Consider the following 27,273-nt stretch of genomic DNA (forward strand, 5'->3'; position numbering starts at 1 on the left):
ATTGCTTGATGTGCAGGATTAGGAGGCTCATATGACCAGCTAATTGACCAGAGTTACTGATACAAGTATGTTCTCCATGGGACAAAACAAAAGGCAGGATGTGCGGAGCCTATCATTGCCTCTGAACTTTTGAGAACCATGTGGCTAGTTTGTGCACCCAACTATAGTAGAATGTCTTTCTGTTCTCTAATCCTATTCTGATCACTCTGTGACTGGCATAGATTTAACAGTAACTTGAATCTCTGGGATAGCCATGCTTTTCATTTCTGTGTACATAGCATGACATAAAGCATTTAAGCTGGCTATGTCTATGCAAGTGTTCAAAATCCATTCATGCTATAGAATTAAGTTTATGTGTGAACACAGAGCAGCATGCGTGTTAATTCAAACAATCCTGAGTATATTTGCAGAAGCATCTTATTGAGAAGTAAATTTACAAGTTGTTGTTCTTAACCGATTATCTCTGTACAAGTAAGTATCATGTGGACACCAGAAGGGGTAAAAGATTAAATCCGTCATACTGTTCTAAGAATGTATACCTAGATTTCATAAGAACTTGCTTCATGAACATGGGTCTACCATTTTTGGCTGCCTTTGCTAAAATGTAGTTGGTAGGTATTTCCTTGCTGGTGGTTGGTTGAAGGCAAGCACCTCACTCTAACAGCAACAGAATCCTCATCAGTCTTTCTTGTGGGAAACATTATAGTTTCAGCTGATGGTCAGCAAAGGGGTTCAGAGCTCAGATGCCAAGCAGAGTCGAAAGGTGCCTCCCCTCCCTGCCCCTTTCTCTTGTGGGAAAGAGAGGCAGGGAACCTGGAGACTTACCCAATGCTGGTTGGTGATGATCAGAGGCTTTCCCAACCTTGGAGGTAGAGATGGGGATCAATGCAAAGCTGCCAGGACAATTCCCACCCACTCCGCAGTTTCAAAGTTGGGAGAAAAACTTTTTGCTCTTCACACTTGCCAGAGAGTGATGCCTCACTTGTTGTGACTTTGTTTTTAAATGTAGTATTTGGAATACTACAATGATGTATTTCCAAATAATGTGTTTTAGAATTGGGATGTTAGAATGCAATGGAAATTGTGAAGTGAGGAGGAAATAGTTGGCTCTACTAGAATAATGCCAAATAATTCAAGTCTTCCATGGTTCACAATATAACACTAAATCATGGTTTGGTGCTATGAGAACAGGCCCTGTGGTCTCCTGTTCCTTCCCCTCCTGCCTCTTGTATGCTTTGGTTAATTAGTTCCTGGTTTGTTAACCAAACTGGAAAACCAGGAAGTACAGCACATAGGCAGAGGAGGAAGTACGCAAGCAATAGTCATGTAAGACCAAACCATGGTTTACTATATTTATTTATTTTCTATACCACCCAATAGACGAAGTTCTCTGGGCAGTTCACAAAAATACACACCACAATATGAGATGATAGAAATATAATATACGATTTCTAACATACAAAATGTAAAACAATTTAAGTGGGTAAAACAGTTACAATAAGATATTGGACCTGATAAAAACAACTGAAATAAGTATTCCATCATGTGCCATCAAATGCCTGGGAGTAGAGGACAGTTTTCGCCTGGCACCGAAAAGATGACAGAGTTAGCACCAGATGGATCTCAGTGGGGAAAGCGTTCCATAATCGGAGGGGGGGCACCACTGAGAACGCCCTCTCTCTTGTTGCCATCTTCCGAACATCTGTTAGAGGAGACACTCTGAGGAATTCCTCTGATGTTGATCTTTGTGTCCAGGTAGGTTCAGGTCAGAAGATAATGACTGAACAAGCCCTATCATGCTCTATTTAGTGCATGCTTACACATGAGCTTGAGTCATAGAATCATAGGGCAGTATCCAACGCTGCCCATGTGCTGGTGCAACAGGAAGCTAATGGATTCTGCAATTATTGGAAACAAGTGAAATGCTCATTTCCAAAATGGGGCAGATCAGTGGAGCTTTCAGAAGGGAGCTCCACTGACCTATCCCACTAAGGAAATGAGTGTTTCCACTCATTTCCAGAATTACTGTTGAAAGCAGTAGTTCCTGTTGCGCAAGCGGTGGGTCCTGCTAGTGGGATATAGAGTTGCAAAGGACCTCAATGTTCATCTAGTCCAATTCATTACCAATGAAAAATAATAATCATGTGCTACTTCACCGTTAGGGTCACTGAATAATATGTTTGTGGATGCTAAAGGTGTTGTGTATGTGTTTTTATTCTCAGCTCCAAAGCCCACTTCAGCTGTGGACTATGTGGCAGTAAAGTGTGTAGATGTCCAGAAGAACCATCACAGGACCAAGTGGTTTATGCCCTGGGGAAGTAAGAAATGTGAAAAAATAAGAGACTTGGATGAAGCTATGAGCAGGCATATAGAAGCCAACGACATTGTGTTTTCAGTTCATGTGCCTCACCCTAACAAGGAGATGAGCCCTTGGTTCCAGTTCATGCTTTATGTTTTGGATATGGACATTGCCTTCAAGATCGACAACCAAATTAGTAAGTACCTAGAAAAATTACCATGATAATTAATCATTACAAGAATGAAGGAGTGTATGTCTATGTGTGTTAAAGTAAGTGTAAATGAGAACAAAGCAATGAGTTGGATCCAGAATTAGACTGCTGGTGGAAGTGGACTTCCTTGCCTCCTCCTTCCCATGGCAGCCCCTCCAGGCCCCTGAAAATGCTATACAGAGGCAGGAGCCCCTAATGAATGTGATGAGGTGTGGTATGGGAGGGAGGGGGAAGTCCCAGAAATCAGGCAGAAGGATCTTTCATGAGCAAAGCCTTTCTTCTCAGGGGAAGCAGTTCCTGGATCCAACCCAATATCTTACTTTCTGCTTGGATTTAGTCTTGGATATCAAATTCAGTATGGACAGCTTCACTGACCCTTGTGCCACTCTGAGGGTAGGGTCTTGAAGTTTATTGCGACTAGTGGAGCTGAAGGGAATTGGGCAGCTCATTGGGAAGGCTGATGGATAGAATTCTGAAAAGATCAAAGGCCACCTTTTCTTTCTCTATTAACATATTAATTTTGAAGCACGAAGCCTTCCTGCAAGGATGCATTCAATAACCCTACCCCCTAGATACTTATATATAAGGGTGATGTCAAGTGGAAGAGCCTCTTTCTGATGTAGTACCACCTATCATGATAAGATCATTTTTAAAACTTAATTTAAATTTAGCAGCGTGGTCTGATTCAGGCGGCTTCCTGTGGTGAGGCTAGGAATGGACCACTGCAGAGGCTTTTAATACAAATACCTAACAATGCATTGTTGTTGCAAAAGCTACACTGTAGTCCTGTGCTAGGTGTGTGGTTTTGAACAGCCCTATGAGGAGAGACTGAAAGAACTGGGCATGTTTAGCCTGGAGAAGAGAAGATTGAGGGGAGACATGATAGGACTCTTCAAATACTTGAAAGGTTGTCACGCAGAGGAGGGCCAGGATCTCTTCTTGATCATCCCAGAGTGTAGGTCACGGAATAATGGGCTCAAGTTGCAGGAGGCCAGATTCTGGTTGGACTTCCTGACTGTTAGAGCAGTACGACAATGGAACCAGTTACCTAGGGAGGTTGTGGGCTCTTCCACACTAGAGGCAAATGGACAGCTATCTGTCGGTGATGCTTTAGGGTGGATTCCTGCATTGAGCAGGGAGTTGGACTTGACGGCCTTGTAGGTCCCTTCCAACTCTGCTATTCTATGATTCTATGATCAGTTGACCGAATGCTTGGGACAACATCAATACAGTAAATTGCCATGCTGTTTTGTAAATGATTAATATATAGTTTCCTTAGTATATCTTTGCTGCTGCCACAAGTCTTAAGGCCGACGTGTTTAGTTGTTCCCAGTGTTGTGCTTAACATGTGGCAAGTTACTTGGGTTCTTATTGATTGGCCTTGTGTTTGCTTAGTTTTTAAAATCCCATTCTGGTGAACAAGTGCAACAATCTTGAGAGATTTTCTTTCTGCATTTACAGGAAAGTGTATGGACGCAAGGGAGATCATTTCTTAGGATGGTTGGTTTTCTTTTCTTTTTTAATCACTGAAGGGGGGAATAATACATTTGCATTCATCTGACAGCAGCTGCCCAAAATAGGCTTTTCCTTTCTATTTTGAGGACAAAAAAATAATATAAATACAAGTGTAGTTTTCTCTTACAATCAAGGAGAAGCATGAAGGTGAAAGTCACTTTGAGATCATTCTTGGCTTGATTCTCCTGCTCTAATTTGAGTGAATATAACACTGCCCTGCCTTTGCCATTTCTAGACAGCGAATGAGAGTACAAATTGGCCTGACTCCAGGCCAGAATTCAGTCTGGCAGCTTTCCTGATTCTGTAGGCTTCATTAGTCATCCAATACTCTCCCTTTCTTAATCCACATCCCTTACTTAAATTTGTATTGACATTAGGTAATAGTTGGCAGTGCCATCCCTGGCTGTTTAACCTGAGCTACTGAAGCTTGCAGTCATTAGCATCTGTGGTTCCCCATCAATGGCCAAGTAACACCAGATTATTGATTTTGTGTCCTATGATGTAACCTGCCCTTCTTCCCAGGGTCAGCAGTGAGGTTATTATTTTGTCATCTCAGAAACCCCATGATATCGGTGGGACAGAAAGACGATGACTTGCTTAAAGCCAGACCCAATGGGCTTCTCAGCTGAGTGGGGCATAGTGCATATGCACCTTGTCATGGTGACTATTACAGCATTTATAATATATAACACAATTGTTAAAGTCTTTGTAATCTACAGCAGGGGGGGCTACAGCAGGGGTGCCCAAGCTTTTTGGAAATTTGAAAAACTGCTAATGGCAGCACCACAAAATGGCTAGTCGAAAGACAAGTAATACACCCAAGAAACTGAGTTCAAGCAGATGAGGGCTCTGAACTCCAAAGCTAATAGGTGTGCTTTGGTAGAATCAATACAACAAAATACCCACTGAAGGTTACAATCCTATACATGCTTACATGGAATTCAAAGAGAATTATGTTTGAGTAGGCCTACATGGGATTGCTATGCTCATTGTATCCACAGACCCCTTTCCCCGGCCCCAAGGGAACAGACAATGTCCTAGCCCCAAAAGTAAAGAAAACATTTTCTTATCTCAACCCTAGGCTAAGCCCCACTGTATTCCCCCACCTGCTGCTCCTACTTCCTCCTCTGCCATCAGAGCCCCCGGCCTGGGAAGGTGCTGTGTGCTCCTGTGTGTGAAGAATGAGCGAAAGGGCTGGGAAGGCAGAGAAAAACAGCATGGAGGAGGACAAAATAGCAAGATAAAGGGTTGAGCAGGACAGAAGGATCAAAGCTAGGGACTGGAAGAGGGGGAAATAGTGAGCGAAAGAACAAGGCTAGAGGCTGGGAGAGGGAGAAACGTGAAGGAGAACCTGGCATCCTTAGTTTTTCAAGTTTTTAAATTAAAAAAAATCCATGAAGGGGGTGAGGAGTGAAAGCTTTGAGGGCACCCCGTTGGAGACCTTTGGCCTACAGTGCTGACATTTCCATACATACCTTTCTTCCTTTCCCCCTTCTCATAATGTTCAAAGGCCAGTCCTTGTTTGAATACTTGAGAGAAAAACATATTTTATATGTGTTGAAAAGCCTGCAGTTGGTGTAGCATGTAATTTTTAAGGCTTTGGAGCCCCGTTCAGACATTTGCTCCACTCATTCTTTCAAAAAAACCTGTAGTTGAGGGGATCCCCCATGCTGGCCCCACTCCTACCTGGTTCCACCTCTCAGCTCCCCAGACCTCCACATGATGAGCAGAAGGTCTGAAAAAGAGGCCTGTGCATTTCAGATATTTTCCCCAACATGCTGAGGTCAGGAGGGTAAAGCCAGCAGTAACGTCAGGGGCAGTATGTGAAGCAAAACCACTAATGGGCGCTTAACTGTGATCTAGACCTGTTCTTCCTATTTTTCTGCACCCCCTCCTGCCATGCAATCTCCGTTCAGTACTGAACTTTATGGAGAGCCATAAGCAAACCATTGTCTGTTAGCTTTCGCCTTGTTACCTGTCGTATTGAAATAATACTGGCTTGTGGGCTGCACTTAGGAAATAAGCGCTGTGTAAAATAACCCCACCCACCCCCCAAATTATAGCTCTGTGGGTAAAACTCTTTATTTATGTATGCACTTATTTATTTATTTATTTATTTATTTAATATGCCACCCTATAACAAAGTTCAATAATAAGAAGTTCTCAGGGTGGCTCCCTCCACAATAATAAAAACCAAAAATGTCTGGGAGAAAAGAAGTGTATTTGCCTGGCGCTGAAAGGGTAATGGTGCCAGCAATAGATGAGCCACCTAGGAGAGGGAATTCCATAAACAGGGTGCCACAACTGAGAAGATCCTCCGTCTTGTAGCCACTCTGCTAACTTCATTGGCAGGGACACCTAGACAAGGGTTTCTAAAGATGACCTAAGACTCCAAGCATGTATACAGTATCTGGGAGGAGACTTCCTTAGATATTGAACTTTGCTATGTCCTTTTTCATCGTCAACTTAACAGTCTATTAGCATTCAAGAAAGCTATAGAGACTGATCTCTTCTGGCAGGCCTATCCAGCAGAAATTTAAGATTTTTTAGGATGTTTTAACAATGTATATTATGTTTTAATTCAGTTTTATGTATTTTATATTTACTGTTGTTCCCTGCCTCAATCAAAGTGGAGAGGCGGGTAAGAAATATTACTATTACTATTACTATTATTATTATTATTATTATTCAACCCCCTGTGCATAAGTCTGAACTTCTAAACTGTATTGACTACTCTTGCTGCTCTGTACCAGCCCTTGTATTCATACTTTCCTTATATAATTCAGTAACCCCTTGTTTTTACATGCCACGAAATGGGTCTGCAGCTTCCATATGATGCATTCTTTGAACCCATTCCGATACCTATAATGGTCTGCAAACTTTTATTTGCATTCCTCCATATTTCCCATGTCATTTGCTAACTTGGCTTTTCAGTATTTTCTCTCATTTTGAACATCCAGCCTTTTTCCCCCCTCAAGGAACCATATACAATCAGAACCCTAGGTCCAAAATATCTGCAGTAATTCTTTATTCCCAATTGTTTCCTGGTGGGTGGAATTATTTTGGTGTTTGACATTAGGATTCTTAGAGGGTGTGTACAGGCATATATAAACTACTTGGATTGGGGGACACCAGTGGAATAAAAATGGCTGCAGTGACTCATTTGTGTGACTCAGTCCAGTCACTTCCTTTGGCCAGTATACCGGGCTGCTTGAATCACCAAGTGAAGATAATGGAAGGCTGAAGTCACCATTTTACCACAGTTTAATTACTGTCTCTGTGTTTACTATGCACAGTGCAGAAATATAGGAACTAGGCAATAATATTGTTGAGTCCTTATAAATTAATCATTTAATGAGCTGGCAGTGGGGGAAAATCGCAGTCTTGGCAGGATGCCTCTAAAAGATCTTTGTAGTGGTTTTATTTTTCCTTCAAGATAATGTAGATTGATTGTGTTCTAAAACGCATCTTGGAGACTAATGCTTGTGACCTTGAAGGATGCCGTGTTTGTCTTTCTGAAGAATACATTTGTTATGCATGCTTATGGAAAACTGGGTCTTTCCACTATTTTTGTAATTAATTTAACTATTGCTGTGAACAAAATTAATTACTGTAATATTTAAATAGATGAATAAATTATCTCTAAATGGAAGTGATTGGCATGAAGAAGGAAACTGTTATTTCGGCAGTGTATTTATGCTGGTTTTAAGTTGAGAGTGGGCAATTAGTTGTCTAGACCCTAAATGCATCCACCATTATGATCCCTGTATTGTTGGGTAGTTTGTCACCAGGCATCATATCAAAAATAAATATATTTTCTTCATTACATTTATAAACTGTACCTTCAGCAGAGCAGGTTACAATAAAAACAACAAAACGATAATATTTATTATTTATTTGTAACATGTATATATCCCTGAATATAATATTTATTTATTTATTTATTTATTTATTACATTTTTATACCGCCCAATAGCTGAAGCTCTCTGGGCGGTTCACAAAAATTAAAATCATCATAAAACAACCAACAAGTTAAAAATACAAATACAAAATACAATATAAAAAGCACAACCAGGATAAAACCACGCAGCAAAATTGATATAAGGTTAAAATACAGAGTTAAAACAGTATAATTTAAATTTAAGTTAAAATTAAGTGTTAAAATACTGAGTGAATAAAAAGGTCTTCAGCTGGCGACGAAAGGAGTACAGTGTAGGCGCCAGGCGGACCTCTCTGGGGAGCTCATTCCACAACCGGGGTGCCACAGCGGAGAAAGCCCTCCTCCTAGTAGCCACCTGCCTCACTTCCTTTGGCAGGGGCTCACGGAGAAGGGCCCCTGTAGATGATCTTAAGGTCCGGGTAGGTACATATGGGAGGAGGCGTTCCTTCAAATAACCTGGCCCCAAACCGTTTAGGGCTTTAAATGTCAATACCAGCACTTTGAATCGGGCCCGGACCTGGACTGCAGCCAATGAAGTTGTAAAAGGACTGGCGTATTGTGAATCTCTCAGCGGTTCACAACATTAAAATACAAAACCATGATCACAGTAAAACAGCAGAATAAAGTAGCAGACAACATCTTCAAATGCAGCAATAAGATAACAACCATAGCAGCTTAAGAGGTTTAAAAAATCTTTTTTTTTAAATTATGGTTCAAGAAAGCTGGGAAAATGAAAAGGTCTTTGACTGGCAGCAAACAGACATTATCATAAGTGTTTGTGGAGACACCATTTCCAAAGCAGAGCCACCACTGAAAAGGATCACTCTAGCCACCACCTGCCTTGTTTGTGGTGGAGGCATCCGGAGAGCTTCACATGAAGATCTTGGTGACCAAACAGTTTGGTATGGAAATAGGCAGTCAAATAACTATCTGGATCCTAAGCCATGTAGGGCTTTCAAAGTTCTGGTGCTGACTTTCAATTGGCCTCAGAATCGAATCAGATATATTTTAACAAGAGCAAGATATATTCATTTAATTAATTTATTGATAATATTATTTGAATCCTGCCTTTGGCTATCAAAAGAACCCCCAAAGTGGTACGCTGCATTAAAATTCTGCAATAGAAATCTTGATACTAGTCGCAGTTAGCAGCTTAGTAGTTACATTCGTAACTGCAGTTACCAAATAGTCTTCAAACCATAAATACATTGTAGCCCAATGTGGAGGTTAGCAGATACAGATAACTGGTTTATGTATCTCTGCTCAGAAGGGGCCATAGCTGGTGTACCAGCCTCAGCAGGTAAAAGGCACTCTGGACCACTTGATCCTCCAAGTGGTGCTGGATCTATAAGTATCCACAGACGGCAAACCCAACTCTTTAGGGGGAGTGCAATTCTCACCCCAAATATACTCTTAATTCAGAAGGCCATTCTTGTGAGCATCCTATTAATTTCAGTGGGGCACAGAAAATTCTGTACTGACCCTTATGGGTACACTGTTAAAACCTGCTGCACGTACATTCACAGTTAAAAGTTGTACGAATTTTCTGTGACACCAGTGCTATTGGACCCCACGGTCATGCAGATTGCTGCCAGATATATCAAGTCACCAATGAGTCTGTGGACAGGCCAGCTGTTTATTTTATCTGGGGCCAGATGAAAGAAATTTTGTGTGGAGGTAATAAGTTTATTTACTATTACAGACCATGATATGGGGGAGGGGCGCAAAGGAATGGAGAAAATCAGGAGCTTTGGGGATTCTAGAAAGCCTCTTGTGCCTGCTCTACAGCACCTTGAAAAGTGGAAGGAGAATCACGTGCTATTTGCAGTTCTTAACCTTGTCTTAGAGTTAAATAGCATGAAGATGCTGTTCAGTCTTGGCAGACATTGTAGCTAGTAATGTCATCTGCCCAGTTTATAGTCTTCACATGAAACATTTTTGTTTTAATCAGATGCCATTCGCCAACAAGGTGAAAAGCTTCGGCTATTGCGCGGTGTAAAAATGCAATAAATAAATAAATAGATAGATAAACAAGGTGAAAGAAATCACTTGGTGTCCTCTTGAAGTGACTAGCTCTTCATCTACTTTTAAGTAGGGAAACGTGGCAAATACTTTTGTGCCACTTAAGTCATTTTTTCCCGTTCAGAATGTCCAACATCTCAGATTCTGTTCTGATGCAGCAGCAAGTCACATTTCACACAAGCCGCATGAAACAAATACTGTGTGTGAATAACATTGACTGTCTTCCAGCAATAACACAGCTGTTGAAAGAGCTTAGTCACCCAGGCAATGGATGGAGTTCTAAAAGGGAATGTTTGCATGCAGCAACCTGACATTTGACTAGATGGAACTATGAAGCACAATTGAAAGCTGTGGAGCACAGGAGAGACCAAGAGAGAATCCTGTTTCTAACTAAAAGAGATCTCTTATTTGGAACTAGCACAGACTCATTCTGAAACAAGGAAGGGCATTCTAGTATCTTGTAAGTAATCTTACTCCTCTCAGTGAGTCAGAACTCTTGCAGTCTTCCTCTGTTCCTTAGTATTCTCCTAGTTATTTTCTGAATGGCTTCTTCTATACTTGTTCTCTAATTCTTAGAGATGTAAAATTTCTGGAAATTTTGAAGCCATGGAGGAAAAATGGGTGTGTGTCCCCCGTTCCCCCCCCCCGGGGGGGGAACGGAAATGTTTAGAAAAATTGAAATAATGCAATATTATCACTTTTTACAGATTGGAAGTCACTTTGTTACTTTAGGAACATAAAATGTAATCATGTCCAAGTGGTTTGGCATAAAATTATTACAATTTGGTATATTAAAAGTACAGTGTATTCAAACTATTATTACAAATTAACTTTTTAAAATATTTTACTTTTTTTTGGTAACAAACGGAGCTTCAAGTTCCTGAACTGTTAGGAACACCTGAACTGTAAGGAACTTCTTTGGTTTCGCCAGTTTATGAGGCGCATCCAAAAAACAATTTGAAGAAACCACCAACATTAGTAACAAAGAAAATTATGTCTCCGCTAGTCCTCCGCAGTGTCAAGCAGACATAAAGCACCCATTCCCATAAAAAGAACTGAGAAAAAGGGGGGAACAAGATTCAGTGAATATGCATGAAATTTAATCAGACTCATTTTCTGAGCTATAGCTATCACTATCAGTTTCAGTCTCTGCTTCAGTGGCAGTGCCCCCTAGAGGCAGAAATGCATCTTGCTCTTGCATTTGAGCGTTGTAGTCTCAGTTTGCAACCTAGGACTTGCTTGTCCTTGGTGCATAGAAATTGTAATAATCTGATACAGTACATAGTTTTTAGAAATCATTTGGAGAACTAAATATCTGAACACCTTGTCTTAAACAATGTATTCATTATACTAAAATAAAACATTCCATAATCTGTTTTTTCTTCATTTTTTTTCAATTTTTCCGGGTTTTTTCCAGGCCTTCACATCTCTAGGAATTCTTCCCTTAAGCTGAATCCAGACGGCAGCCCAATACTTTCGTTAGCAGAAGATCAGTATGGAGATAGCACTTCTCCTGTGTGGCTTGCTGGTGTCACATGCTCTGAATCTGCATGCCTGTAGCTCATGAAATCCTCCATCTGGAAGCACCCTTCATCTCGATTCTCAATTTGCTTTTAAATAAGATGGGGTTTATCCAAACTTTGTCAAACTTTTACAAGAGTAGCCAAAACAAAATGTAGCAGGGCTGTTCTGTGCCCTACATCCAGGCAAGGAGAAGTGACAAGGTGATAGAATAAGGAGAAATAAAGGTTAAGGTCTCATGATTTGAAGAAGGTGTGTGTGTGTGTGTGTGTGTGTGTGTGTGTGTGTGTGTGTGTGTGTGTTTGTGTTTGTGTGCACACAGCCGTTTACAGATCTAGCTAAATAAATAATGGGGGAGCTGGGTCCTGAGCAATCCTTAACCCAAGTTTAAGGGACATGCAACCTTCTCTGCAGAAGTGTCATATCCAGATCGCAAGAAGTAATGGTAAGATTTTCATCAGCTTCGGCCAAACCTCACTTTGGAATACTGTGTCTAGTTGTGGGCACCACAGTTTAAGAAGGATATCTATAAACCTGAACATGTCCAAAAGAGGGCAACAAATATGGTGAAGGCCTGGAAACTCAGTCTGGTGAGAAAAAGTTGAAACAGTTGGGTATGCTCAGCCTGCAGAACAGATAAGAGATGATATGAATGCCACGTTCGAATATTTGGAGGGCTATAAAATATAGATGATGGAGCAAATTTCTGTTGCTCCAGAGGGTAGGGCCCAACACAAAGGATTCTGATAGTACGAGCTGTTCACCTGTGGAACAGTCTGTCTTGGACTCTCCTTCTTCAGAGGCTTTTAAGCAGAGGATGGATGGCCACCTATTGGAGATGCAAAAGTAATGGATTTCCTTTATTGGCGGAGGCTTGGAGTAGGTGACCATTGAGGTCCCTTCCAGCTCTATGATTCTACTGCACTGATTTGATGGTGGCTATTCTCTGCATTTGTAAGCTCATGAAGAAGAATACCAGAAATGCTGAAATTGTTCCTGTTTCATTTTTCTCCAAGTTGTCTTCCACATCAGCCCCAGAAAACCTGCCATGCATTGGGAACTGCTGCTTTTATACTACATTAGCTACTCAGCTACTGCATCATACTACTCATCAGCTAGTCATATTTCTAATTACAGCTTTTTCCGATGGAGTGGGACTTCTTGTCTCCATGTACGTGCACACATTTTAAGAGAGGGGGCACAGTGCAAAGGGACTTGCTGTTTTGCTACCTAGTAATAGTTTCCCAACCGAGTGACAAAGGGTGAAGGTAGGGGCAGTATGCAGTTGCTACTAGTACTGGTGAGGAGTGATCAAAACAGCTGTTTTGGTATACCAAACTGCAGGCTGATTTACATAAAACAAGCCATGGTGGTGTGTTGTGAGCCACAATATATGCCAGTGCAATTACTGCCTGGCTGTGGGTTATGTTGTCCGAACTCAAGTGCCATGACTTGTTGGAGGGTTAAATAACTCTCATATACTAACCCTACAACAGCCCATGGGTCAGCTTTAAAAAACAAACAAAAAACATGTTCACTCAATGGAATGACATAGAAATTCTTTAGCCAAACTGTTATAGCAACAGGGTATAAAGGAAGAAGTGTGAGACCGTTACTGCTGAAGGGAATATAAATCAATTGGTCTCTTCTATTTCAATTTTAGAAAGAGGAAAGAAAAAAGCTAATGTGTTCCATAATGGTGGCAGAGGAGTTCTAACTTAGGGTAAATTCAGATGGGAGAGTTGCTAGGGTTCTTGCAGAAACAAAACAAAACCCTGGACCATGTGCACCTTATTCTGATCTTCCAAGACAATCCTTACACTGTTAAATGAGAGTCCATCAATATGCTCTTTAAAAGATGCCAACACTGCAGTCTGGGTCTGCAAATTTAAAACAGGACAATGAGAATTTTAGTGGTAGGAAATGGGCCATAACAGTGAAGTCAGGCAACACCTACCTTAAAAGAGGGTTGCCAAATTCATTAGAGTTGGGAACAGGTGGTCCTCCAGATGTTGGGCTCCAGTACCCATCATATCTGACCTTGGTGATGCTAGCTGGGGCTGATAGAAGTTAAGAGTCCAACAACGTCTGGAGGGCCACATTTTCCCCACGCCTACATTAGAAGATAGAAGCACCTGTAGATACCTTCAAGGTTTTTAATCTAGCATTCTCCATCATGTGCTAGTTTTCCTTATACAGGGAGTTTTCAACACAAGGAAACACATTCATTAGTGGTATGTCAAGATGTAGCACATGCCTTTTTTGGATGTCTGAATTGGGTCTTGGAATAGGCACATCAGTATGTATGTTTTGCGTTTATTGCCACCCAACTGGAAAATGCCCTTGGGGTGGTTTACAGTTGTAAAATCAAACACCAACAAAGTATCAAAAATACAGTATTAAATATTAAAAACATTTAAAAGTGTTTAAACCATGGAAAACTGAGGAAGGTCTTAACCTAGTGTCTAAATGTTTACAATGAAGACACCAAATGGAGCTCCCTGGAAAGGGTATTCCACAGATGAGGGGAACACTACAAAGAAAGTACTTCCCCTGTTAGCCGTGGTGGCACCTAGAAAAGAGCCTCCCAAGTTGGTGTTTGCAATTGGCAATGAAAATATGAAGAAGGCACTTCTTCAGGTAGATCTTCAGCTATTTAGGGGTTTAAAGCTCAGTACCAACACTTACAATTGGGCCTAGAAACTGAATGGCAGCCAGTGCAACATAAGAACGTAAGAAACGCCATGCTGGATCATACCAAAGGTCCATCTAGTCCAGCACTTCGTTCACACAGTGGCCAACCAGCCATCAGCCAGGGACTAACAAGCAGGACCATGTTCCCCAGCAACTGGTCACACAGGCTTACTGCCTCGAATACTAGAGATAGCACACAACCATCAGGGCTAGTAGCCATTGATAGCCTTCGCCTCCAGGAATTTATCCAGCCCCCTTTTAAAGCCATCCAAATTGGTGGCCATCTCTACATCTTGTGGTAGTGAGTTCCATAATTTAACTATGCGCTGTGTGAAGAAGTACTTCCTTTTATTTGTCCTGGATCTCCCACCAATCAGCTTCATGGGATGACCCATTTGGGTTCTAGTATTTTGAGAGAGGGAGAAAAGGAGGAATATATCCAAAATAGCCAATCTCAGTAAGAACATAAGAAGTGCCAAGCTGGATCAGACCCAGGGTCCCTCTAGTCCAGCACTCTATTCACACAGTGGCCAAACAGCCATCGGCCAGGGATGAACAAGCAGGACATGGTGCAACAGCACCCTCCCGCCCATGTTCCCCAGCAACTGGTGCACACAGGCTTACTGCCTTGAATACTGGAGAGCACACAACCATCAGGGCTAGTAGCCATTGATAGCCTTCTCCTCCAGGAATTTATCCAGCCCCCTTTTAAAGCCATCCAAATTGGTGGCCACCACTACATCTTGTGGTAGTGAGTTCCATAATTTAACTATGCGCTGTGTGAAGAAGTACTTCCTTTTATTTGTGCTGAATCTCCCACCAATCAGCTTCATGGGATGACTCCAGGTTCTAGTATTTTGAGTTTAGGATAGTCACTGCCTCACCTGCATTAGATGAAAAGGAGAGGTAGAGTTGGGTGTCACCCACATACTCCTTCCCTCCACATAACCTTTCCTGGATTGTCATATAGATGTTAAATAGCAGGGCTGGATTGGGGTGGTGGTGGAGGGATGGGGGACAACGACAAATAGAGTTCAGAAGGACACCACCTTCTAGAACTGACCGTCCAAGTAGGAGCGGAATCACTATAAAACAGTGTCTTCAATTCTCAATTCAGTCAGTGTATAAGCAAGCAAGGCTGCCCAGTGAAATGTTGACGCTCCAAGATAAATGTTAAGCTGAGTTCACCTTAGATTGGAGAAGGAGAAAGAAAGTTCATGTGCTGCAATTTACAACTGCAATATTTAATTGCCTTAATTATGTATGCATATATTTTAAGCAGCTGCAAATGCTGTCATGGAGTTGAATGGCTTTTTTATTTTTAGATTATTCTTTGAATTAGCAAAATTGGAAAAGAGAGGTGTTTTGAGTCTATGGCCTAACCTGCAAGGAAGGCACGGTTGTGAAATGTTAGTCCAACTCAGGCCCAATATTTTCTTTCTAAAAACATGGCTGATGTAAGGAAATGAATACATCTACATCCAGGGCAGTTATTAGCATAGTATAAAGGCAAAGCCAGTCTTCATTGTTGTTTCACAGGCCAGTGATGTGCATGTGTTTGCAGTTAGGCATTCCAAAATACAATCATTAAATTTGTCTGACAACACACGGATGCTTCTGTGATAAAAGTATATTACAGGGAGTTGATGAAGTTCCCAAGACAAAGCATTCTAGTTGCCAGAGAACAAGACTCACCGTGCCATCAGCATATGTTTCCTTCTGCCCCCTGTCCCTGCAGTCGCTGAGACTGAATTATGGGCCTTAGTACAGACTTGGGTTTGTGAAAGAAGAATAGCTCCTTGCCCTTGATTTGAGGCCTTTCCATCACTATAGTGTGGCCATGGCTCCACGCATCAGTATTAAGAAAGAGCTTTGCAGTGAGAGGGCATGAATCTTAGGAAGGTTTGAGTGTGAGCGCTTCTCATTTCAAAAACTAAACCTGGTTTTGAGCCAATAGCTTTCAGACTGCCCCCAATCTGTTGTTGCCACTTGTCCTAACTAAGGTTGTGATTCTCAAGTCACAGAGTTGCTGGGTTCATCGCTGGACAAGCTCACGCGTATCTTTTTTTAAAGAGCTTCATCTGCCTCATATGGAAGTAAGTGTGCATCTGTTTTGCACTGCAGTTTTTGCAGCCTTCGTTTGCTCACTGCTGAACTTTGTCAGATAGATGAGCACTACACTGACCATTTCCCCTTCATCCTCTTTTTATCTTATCTGTAAAATCGGAAAGAGACCTGAGTTTCTCTCTAATTCAGAAGGCAAAACTTCTGAATGTACTTACTAGTGCTGCCATTTTAAAGGTTTTTATCCTCAGCTCTTCACCTCACTATCCACCTAGGGACATCCAGATGATGAACTGCTGGCTGGGGATGATGGTCATTGTAGTCCTTTACATCTGGAAGGCTAAATGTTGGCCTTCCAGATGTGATGGACTACAGTGGCCATCATCCCCAGCCAGCAGTTCATCATCTGGACGTCCCCAGGTTGAGGAAAGCTTTTTGAAAGGGATCAAAAGATCCCTGACGTATCCAGCTATTTATTAAAGGAAATACTAAAATGATCAGTATAGGAGCGCACACTTTAAATCTGGAACGTTCAGGTTGTAGATACTGGGGGGAGGGGGGAGCTGAAAAACATTGTTGCACCCACACAGAAAAGAAACACCTCCAAGCATTATATAAATAGCTGCTCTGAACCACAAAGCCTTTCCACGCCTGTTCCCAGCACTCTAGATGAGCATCCCTCCACGTAATTCCAACACAATTATAACTTTGAAACCAGTAACAGATGTGTAGGCCAGCAGAGCTTCAAAGGAGTTTTCTTACTCAACTGCGGGCTGGAAATATACATTGTGAACCATAGTGAATAATTGTCTTTGGCAGCTCTTGGCACTGTCAGCTGGAGCTAGAATCTCAATAGGCTGCAAGCTTGTTGCGTATAGAACTTCTCTGATAATATAAAACCACGTTGGGCTTGCAAACGGATTATATTTATGACATTTCCAGTGGTATTTGTGGTTTTATATAAAAACTACAGCCAAGGCCGTAGTTGACGGGCTATAATTTTAAGCTAGGCACAGGTGTTTATAAACATGAAGTATGGCAGTCAAAGTCCTGTAAAAATCTGAAGAATGCAGAGTTTCTGGATAGGCTGATCAAGATTAAGTGTGTTAAAAATCACAGAAGAAATTGCCAAATATGTTTTTCCCCCCCTCTCACTTTGCAGTAGTGGGGAGGAGAGAATGCATAGCTGCTGTGGCTCAGATTTGCTAAGGTTCTACTTCTGCCACAAAAACATTTGACTCATTAGAAAATTTAGAAATGTCAAGCAATAGAATACTTTTAAAGGCCTGAGAATTTTACATATAGAGTTACGGAAAAGGGGTCTACTCTGAACTAACAGTGTGTACAGTGGGTAGCAGACTTCACTCCAGAACACTGAATATCAGATTTGGGGAGGAGGGGTTTCTTTCAAATGCCAAGAGGTAAGTTTTATCTATATCTTAATCTCCAAATGAGTGAATACATGGGGCTCTCAAATATCCTGAAAGTCAGTCGTTTTCAGATGTTTTTACTATTTTTCAGGCTATACTCAGCATTTTCTATAACAATTTTGATGCTTTGTGTTTACAGAAGACAATGCAGAAGTTACCCTTAAAGTGTCCTTGGCATACCGTGATGATACGTTCAGTGAATGGAAGGAAATGGCACGTGCGAAAGAGACCCGAAAGCTCAAATGTACTTTTAAAGCTCTAAAAGTAAGTTCCTTCTGGGTCTCAGGTATTGTTAGGACCTTTTTTAAAAAATCGTGGCCCCAATAAATATGTGATTTTATGTAGCTTTTGCTTTCGTACGTACTGTGCCAGTTTTTCTTTTATTTCAAGGATATGAACCTACCTGGAAAGTCCAATCAACATCTTGGGCCTTTCTCTGAGAGCTACCTCCAAAGGAGGCTTGGAAGGTGTAAACAAGGGAGAGGGCCTTCTCAGTGCTGGCCCCGCGTTGATGAAATGATCTCCCCATTGAGGGCTGCCTGGTGCCAGTGTTGTAATCTTTTCAGTGCCAGGTTAAGACTGTCCTCTACTCCCAGGCATTTAATGGCATTTGTGCCAGCTGTCTAAACATGTTTAGTATTTTATTTAAATTGTTTTTAGCTATTTAATTTGTTTTATTTATTTTATTTATCCGCAAACTGTTGTGAACTGCCCAGAAAGCTTTAGCTATTGGGCAGTATAGTAATAATAACAAGAATAATAAAAGAGATGAATTGGTAATTCATCCTACACAACATCCACTGAATATGTTGGGAGAAATCTGTTTTGAGCCTGGTAGTGTAGGAGCCAGAGAAATGTCGGGTGGTGACTGCAGGTTAAGATGAATTTTTGTGAGCCCATAAAGGGGACACCTTTTACCCTATATTTGTTTATTTGTTTATTTATAGACTATGCTTAGGTGTTTGGGTAAAATCTTTAACTCAGTCACACAGTGACCAGGGGAATGTGTCTTGTGAGCACAAAAATGTAAGCCAATTGCCAGTGAGACTTTCTTTGAAACTTTTGTACTTCAGTTTTAACCCATAATTTATTAATAGTTACCCTGCTGTTTCAGTATTTGTGAAGTAAACCGCTTCTGCTGCTCAGTGCAGAACATATGCAGAAACAGCCAATACTGTTTTACTCCCAAAACTGTGGTCTTGCCAACCACAAGTGTCTAGCATCATCAACTCCTTTTGGTTTGGTGTGGCTATGGATTTTCAATATATTGTTTCCCATATGTTCATAGTCGCCTTTCTCTTATGTCCAATGCTTCCTAATTGCTTTTGTTTGTTTAGTTTAGCTCAGGAGGGTAAGGAAAAAAGATGACCTGCAAGTTATAGATATTTTTTTAAAGTGCATTCATAAATCAATATTGATAGTTGCATCCCCCCCCCCTCTGGTATTTCAATAGACTGTAGACAATGAAGGCAAGTACTATGACTGTGATGTGCTTCCATTTATGGAGATTGGAACTGTTGCTCACAAATACTATCTTATCAATATCCGTCTCCCTGTGAATGAAAAGGAAGGTGTTAATGTGGGAATTGGAGAAATAAAAGACATCAAGCTGGTGGTAAGTTTGCATTCACTCAATCTCTGTACTGATCTCCTTCTCGCTGTAAAATATACATACTGTATCTGCTAACACGGCAAAATCCAAGCATCCCAAATTATTTCATATGGATGCTCACTGGAATATGGTGATTTAACTTCAAATTCATTGAATGTGCATGGTGCTCTATTCTGTGTATGCTGCTCTGTTCTATGGGCTCAGGGTAAATTCCATTTGAAAACAGATTAAAGATGTGGATATAGGATTCACTTTAATAATTCAGCATGCAAATGAACATGTAGTAGCCTATATTAAAACATTAAAAATCTGTTCAAAATCTTTTAACCTCTTCTTAAATAACTGACTTGCAGGGGTGGCAGACCGGGTAAGCAGAGTTGGTGTAGCCAGCAGGCTAGACATGTAACTGTTTGGGAAGCTTTGCACTGCTTACAAATTTGTTCACATTAAAATTGGCATTCATAACAGCTAAGTCACAATTTATCATAAGCATGAAGCAAACAGAAACCGTCTCTTGAATTGTGTCATTATTTCTAAAAACAATCAGAATCTTCCTTTGCTCTCTTCAAAGAGTCCACAAACTTAAGAGTGTTTAGCAAATAGGGATGGTGGTTCATCTATTAGACATGTGGAATGTTTTCCTACACAGAGCCACCTTGTTCCCTGTGGATTTCCCCCTTTGATGCCTCTCCAGCCATTATCCTTCTCTTCCCGCACCACATTAACTAGTTTTTCACTTGCTCTGCTGGTAATCGCTTCCTTGATTGCCTCCAGGACAGCAATTGTTACGCCTGACCACCAGCACTGGTCTGTCACAAGCCATCTGTTTTTGGATTAAAGTTTGTGAATTCACCTGGAGAAATATTAAAATCTCCCTTTATTTGGTCTCTAAAAGAGCTAAGACAAGAAAATATGGCAAACAATCAAAATAGATATACTAAGACTTTATGTTCATTACTAAAACAAGGGGATTTTTCGCTCGGTCTACATTACAATTCAATAAACAAAAAAACTACGGTTTACAAAACAACGTTAAAGGCTCTACAGTTTTCAAAGAAACTCCAAAAGCAGGGAAATTGGGAGTTAAGGCTCACAGGCCTATCTCCCAAAGCAGATATAAACCATGAGGACAGGATGGAGAATAGGATATGCAGAGGTGACTGTGGGGTTGTGGAAAACTGATGACGAACAACTTAGGGCCACCTACTTCTATTTTTTTGTTTAGAGCAGCCCTTCCCCAACCTGGTGCCCTCCAAAGATGTTGGACTACAACTCCCATCATTGCAAGTATGTCCCATGGTCAGGAAAGATGGGACAGTAGGATAGGGAACACTGTTCTATATCCTTACCAAATACAGGGTCTGTGCAATATTTTTTTTTCTCACACACATCTCGCATAGAGCAGCACGATTGATAACAGAAGGGGCACTATTTGTTGGAGATGTAGAACCAGAGCAAGGGCTGGCACTTTCAGCTTTTGGTAAATACATATTTACCAAATATGTATGCATATCCTATTCTCCATCCTGTCCTCATGGTTTATATCTGCTTTGGGAGAATGAGAATTTCACTGGCACTTTCTGCCTCCTTAGGGAGGATGTGGCGTTATAGGCCTGTGAGCCTTAACTCCCAATTTCCCTGCTTTTTGGAGTTTGGTTGAAAACTGTAGAGCCTTTAACGTTGTTTTGTAAACCGTAGGTTTTTTGTTTATTGAATTTCATGGCTTTGTGTAACGGATGACCACACAGGAAATAAGCCATATAAATGTATGGGATGTGGGGAAAGCTTCAGCTATAGTGGGTTCTTGAGTAGACATCAAAGAACCCACACAGGGGAGAAAAAATATTTTTAAAATAATTTCCCAATTACACTATTTAAAAAATTTAAATTATAACACTATAGTGTAATTATTTTAAAAAATACACTAAAATTTATAATTTTTACTATATTGACATTAAAGAATCCACTTAAATGAAGGATCGGAGTATCTAGCATTTTTCATATAACTGCTTGATAACCCACATATCACATAACTTCCAGATGAAAGGCATCACCAATAGCTTCGGCTATTGGGCGGTATAAAAATCTAATAAATAAATAAATAAAAATCACCAAATGTTGCTTCCTTGCTCATATTCTCTTGCTATGTCAATAACTGGAGATCATTGTTAACACATTTAGTATTTATTGCAGAGCTTTGGCTATGGGGCGGTATATCAATGTAATAAATAAATACACCCAGGCTATGGGGCGGTATATAAATGTAATTCCTTATGCCCCCCCCCTTCCCAGCTTTCCCTCAGCCTACACTACCTCACAGGGTCGTTGTGAGGATAAAATGAAGAGGAAGAGGAAGAGGACTACATGCCCTGGACTAATGCAACTACTGAGGGGCATTGAATTCTATGATTCTGTGAATCAAAGTCTACAGCAACTGGAGGGTGCCAGGTTGTAGCAAAAACTAGGTCCCTTAACCATTTCTCTGGTGTGAAGTAATGTTTTGGGTATAAGATTCAGGGATGTACATTTTAGAAAACGTTTTCCTTTCATACAAACATAAAGCAGCAGATTTAGCTTATAAAAAGCAGGTACACAGAGAAAGGAAAATATTTTCTATGTACAACCAAAACTATTCACCTTCCTTCATACCAAAACCTTCCTTCACACCAGAGATTTTTTTTAAGAGACCTATATCTGTGTTCAAATTCAAAACACACACACACACACACACACACACACACACACACACAAATCTATAAAAGAAAGCTTAAAATGAAGTTCAGCACCTTTTAAAGAAACACTACCTGAAGAAGTTTAAACTCATGGCAGATAGGCCAGGGTTAACCTCCTTTCATTCCTAGTCTCAAAATATTTCTTTCCATAAAGTTTAAACTTTAAGAGTTTTGGGTGAGGAACTGCCACCCCAAAGGAAGGTTTGCCATATATTCTTTACTTTGAATTAAGAAGGATGCACCAGCACTTCACACACACACACACACACACACACACACACACACACACACACACACACACACCCCTCCCTTTTTACAATCACAGACACACAACGAAGTCAATCAAACCCCTACCTGAGCCAGCCAGGTTTTCTTTTTCCTTGGAAGCCAGGGAAGGGTCTCCCTCCAAGCAAGGCAGATAGTTTCTCTTTCCCTCCCTGGCCTCCACAGCACTGTGGGGAAGGAGAGGGCCCAGACAGGGCCTTGGCTTATGTGCAGAAGGAAATGGCTCCTAAATGAGCCAGGCGGCCATCTTAGTTCAGGCAAGCGGCCATCTTATTTCCAACACTACTGGGCATACTCCATTTAGGAGTTTTTAGTCTGTATTTCACTTTAATGGGGCAAAGAAATGTTCATTAAAAACAATGGAAGCAAATTTTGAAAAAAGAAAAGCCATTCCACCAACTAGAAGGACTGGGGGACAAGATCCCACCACTGGTTTGAAGGGTAAGGGTCCCAATTCAGAGCTTTTAGTGAGCAAAAAAAATCGTCGCCACCCGGAAATAGAAAAGAGCCATTTTTGAGCCAGAGAGGTTTTCCCCATTTTGGTACTTTGAACTGCCATCCTGCCCTCAGTATTTCACAAATCTTCTTGAAACGCGCAGGGTATGTAAAACCAACATTTCTTTCTGGCAAGTCTCTGTTTCAGAAAGATTGGTGAAACGTTTTCCATTTTATTAACGTCAGTATGACCCACCCCCAATTTCGGCCTTAACATGCTCTTTTTACTGATCGCCTATAACACAGGGAAACACTCCCGTGTTCCCTGTAATTGAGAAATGGGGGTACTGGTCTCATTTTGATTCAGACAGCAATCTTAAGGGGTCCTCTATTAGCGCTACCTAATATGGAAGTCAGTACTTTCTGCGAAGATATTTCCTGCTTTTGATTTAGACTAGGAATATTTTTAATGTGCTACAGTGTCTGTCAAGGATAACTTTCCATCTGTGCCTGTGGTTAACTCACATCACCACTGGCTGATCTGGTTGCTCCAGTTCTTAAAAGCAGCAGTTGTGACCAGTGAAGTAAGTGGTGCAGAAAAGAGTGACCATAAGTGGTAATTAGAAGACCTGTTTGTGTTTCTTTTTGCTTCTGCTCAGAATTTTGTAAAGACTTCATTATTTGGTTCATTTATAAATAAGAATCTGTTTACGTTAAGATAGTTTCACTATCAAGTTAGCTGTTTAAAGAACTTTCTCCACACATTACAGTTTTTGTTTCTTCACAGGATTTTCCTCTTCTCCTGCAAATATAGTTGTGACCTGAGTCTCACAGCATTGTTGCGAGATATTGTGAATAATGCAGAATGAAAAGTAGGGAAATGCAACATTAAAATTTGCTCTCACTTTCAGGGTATCCATCAAAATGGAGGCTTCACAAAGGTGTGGTTTGCAATGAAAACCTTTCTTACACCTAGTATCTTCATCATCATGATTTGGTACTGGAGACGGATCACATTGCTGACACGACCTCCGGTCCTCTTGGAAAAGTGAGCAAAGATAATTTAAGATGTTTTGTAGGCTGCAAATCCCATGAAGTTCATTATACGTTTGTAAAGAGGGAAAGAACTCTTGCACCTAATTGGTGACAGAATGGCAATAACTTGCCGTCCACTGATGAACTTGTGCTGATGGTTCTTCTACACTCCTGCTAGTCAGATATTTTAACCCACTGTATAATATCTGTTCTTATAATAAAAGGCATATTCTACCTGTGTAGGTTTAATTTCCAAAATTTGACTTGAGTGTGCCAAACTTATTCTGGATGCATTAGGTCTAGAACAGATGTGCTGAAAGGGGATTGGTTGTTGATAATCCAGGCCAGTGGTTTCCTTTTAAGGTAGACCTCACTGGCTAATCTTGAAGTCGCTGTTTCATAAAGTTTTGGAGAAAACTGTTTTAAAAAATGGCTGAATTGCCAATCTGACTTTTAAATTTGACTGTGAACACCTGTTGCTCTTTCGTTGAATGTCACATGAATGTATTGAGTTTGATTGAGTTACCTGTAATGGTAATTTCCCTAAAATAGGAAAATGTTTTGAAAATGTTACTGCTTTTTCCAGAGTTATCTTTGCTCTTGGGATCTCCATGACCTTCATCAACATCCCAGTAGAGTGGTTTTCTATTGGATTTGATTGGACATGGATGTTGCTTTTTGGAGACATTCGCCAAGGAATCTTCTATGCTATGCTTCTGTCTTTTTGGATCATCTTCTGTGGAGAGCATATGATGGTAGCTGTCTTCATATGAATTTGTGGGTGATCATAATATTGGGGGGGGGGTTCCTCTTCAGAACCTTTTTCATATTAGTCATGGAAATAATATTTTAGAATTTGTTTTCATTTTATAGACGCAGTTGCCAGACCACGAACTTTATATGGATTTTTAATTCATCTTTTATGGACTGAGCTGGATTTGAAGCAAAGGAAAGTGTTCATATGGAATTGTAGCATTCCACTGGGGCTAACAGCATTGCACAAGAGACCTCCTTGTGTGTGCCATAAATCTATTCTGGAGCCTTTTCTCCTTCACAATATCATAACTTCAAATGCATATTTATTCTGTTACAGGAAAACCATCTCAATTCCATATGTGATACTAGAAAATTGGCAGCTGGTGGGACAGTGAGGGCTTGGGATAGGAAATTCCATAAAGATAGATTTCCCTTTGCACAAGCATTTATTTCCACTAGTGCAACATCACTCATGCTAGTGGAATGCGACAGTTGGATACTACCCAAGGTTAGGAAGACAACTGGGTTTGAGACTTAATTTTTGCTCTTTGGGAACATTATAAAGTATCATTGCTTACACTGGTCTAGAAGCTATAAAACTGATGCCCATTGGAAAGTGCAAGTGGGAGGTAGAGGACATGCTTTTAAATCCTATCAGGTTTAATCATTTTGCATTTATTTGCTAGGTTCAGATGTATTCATGTGTCAAGGTACTAACACTTCTTACCAGAAAAAAAGTGAAGCATGCTTCTGTAATACTAACACTGCTTGGCTACAGTCTGCTTATGGCACTTTCATTATACAAATGAAATCATTCAATTTGGTTTTTCTCTCATCTGTTTGCAAATCATTATGTTGTCATCATTTATTCTTACGTTTTTAGGATCAGAATGAACGAAATCACTTCTCAGCCTACTGGAAACAAGTTGGACCAATAGCTGTAGGCTCTTTCTGTCTCTTTATCTTTGACATGTGTGAGAGGTAATTGGAATGGCTCTTTTTAGAGGGCTACTATTATCTTAATGTGTTTAGTTTTAGCTAGGTTTTTTCTTAATGAGAAAACCCAAAGTGGCTTATAATAAGATGAAAATACGATATCAAAATATGGTGGTGTTCTGATCTCAAAATGTTGACATGTTGGTACAGAGGGGATTTTACCTGAGCCTGTTGATTCTGTTTCTGACTGCTCATTGCCTTTTTATAAGTACCTTTTGATGCATTGACTTCAAGATGTATGTTTATAGCCAAACTTACAGAGTGGCCTGGGAGTTGGAGATGCTGCGTTTTATTTGTGTAAAGGAAGAACTAGATGCTCCCAAACATGTGGATTACCACCAAAACTAGTGACACCATACTTGCAGCCCCCTTCCTCTGCCCCATAATTTGTGATAATGGAATGATGGAAGAGAAATGTAGACATATGGCTGCTATGTTTGATGGTTGACTCTCAGGTTTTGGTAACATGTAGTGCTTCCACACATCTCCTGAAAATAAGCAAAAACATGGTTTTGTGCCACAGTAAAGGCTCAAGTTAAAGGAAGCCAGATTCCAGCTGGACATCAGGAAAAACTTCCTTACTGTTAGAGCAGTACGACAATGGAATCAGTTACGTAGGGAGGTTGTGGGCTCTCCCACACTAGAGGCATTCAAGAGGCAGCTGGACAACCATCTGTCAGGGATGCTTTAGGGTGGATTCCTGCATTGAGCAGGGGGTTGGACTCGATGGCCTTGTAGGCCCCTTCCAACTCTGCTATTCTATGATTCTATGAAACATGTCATTAAGCACTCTCATTTTTGTCTGTATTAACAGAATTCTAGATTTCATTGTGATGAAGAGGCGATAGCCCCTTTTTGGTTATGGCCTGGGATTTGATACAGATAATTTTTGATATTTAAGTGAATAGGTTACCTTTTGATCCAGAGGACCACTGAAACACTGTACAACTATATTAAAACACAATAAAACAGGAACAGCCAAACATTTTAACATTTCTGGCACTATATAGTTACATGTGCTTTTTAAAAAACTAATTAAAAGTATTTAATACTGTATTGTTTTTAGATTATGTTTTATGGGGTTTATTATTATTTGATTTGTGCTAATTATGGATTATATATATTCCCTGTTTTATTAATTATGTATTTTATGTGTGTAAGTCACTTCAGGACTGCTTTTTGCAGCCGGAAATGACACATAAATTTAATAAATAATATAATAATTTTTTAAAGTCACACTTCCCTTCTCAAACACCTCTCTTCCCGCTAACAAAGGAAATTGTTACTTTATTTTGATACTTTTGCTATGTATAATTTGCTCTGTTGATTGTCTTCCATTTCCAGAGGGGTACAATTAACAAATCCATTCTATAGTATGTGGACCACAGAAGTTGGCACAGAGCTGGCTGTATCCTTTGCTTTTCAAGGTAGGGCAAGGTAAACGAAGCTTTGAAGCTACGCTGCTTTTTTCTCAGGGCTTGCTGAACCTGTTGAAAAGCCTGTACTCATGTAAGTTCTATTAAGTAAGCTGTGCACACAAAAGTATGAGGACAATGATAACAATTGAATACCACTATAGTATTTCTCTTCTGTCTAGCTTGAGGCCTGTACCAGGGATGGGCCGATTTCAGGCATGTGGGATATAATTGTTTGTTTAGAACTCAAAGTCCACCAACCAGACTGATGTGCAAAAGTGTGGCTCCGGAGGTCGTAGCCTTTTCCTACC

The 27,273-nt window shown here is 40.5% G+C and overlaps 1 protein-coding gene across 1 annotated transcript in view; it reads left to right on the forward strand.

The window, feature by feature from the left end:
* WLS (Wnt ligand secretion mediator) overlaps nt 1-27,273 on the forward strand; it is a 52,250-nt gene that overhangs the window by 19,927 nt on the left and 5,050 nt on the right. Inside the window, exons 2-8 of the mRNA XM_063137574.1 lie at nt 2,223-2,495; nt 17,836-17,960; nt 19,150-19,311; nt 23,672-23,808; nt 24,382-24,550; nt 25,435-25,532; nt 26,892-26,955. Coding sequence (XP_062993644.1) covers nt 2,223-2,495; nt 17,836-17,960; nt 19,150-19,311; nt 23,672-23,808; nt 24,382-24,550; nt 25,435-25,532; nt 26,892-26,955 — 1,028 coding nt within the window. The remainder of the gene's footprint in view (nt 1-2,222; nt 2,496-17,835; nt 17,961-19,149; nt 19,312-23,671; nt 23,809-24,381; nt 24,551-25,434; nt 25,533-26,891; nt 26,956-27,273) is intronic.

This window comes from Elgaria multicarinata, chromosome 1 (assembly GCF_023053635.1).
Source record: "Elgaria multicarinata webbii isolate HBS135686 ecotype San Diego chromosome 1, rElgMul1.1.pri, whole genome shotgun sequence".
Classification (NCBI taxonomy): Eukaryota; Metazoa; Chordata; class Lepidosauria; order Squamata; family Anguidae; genus Elgaria; species Elgaria multicarinata.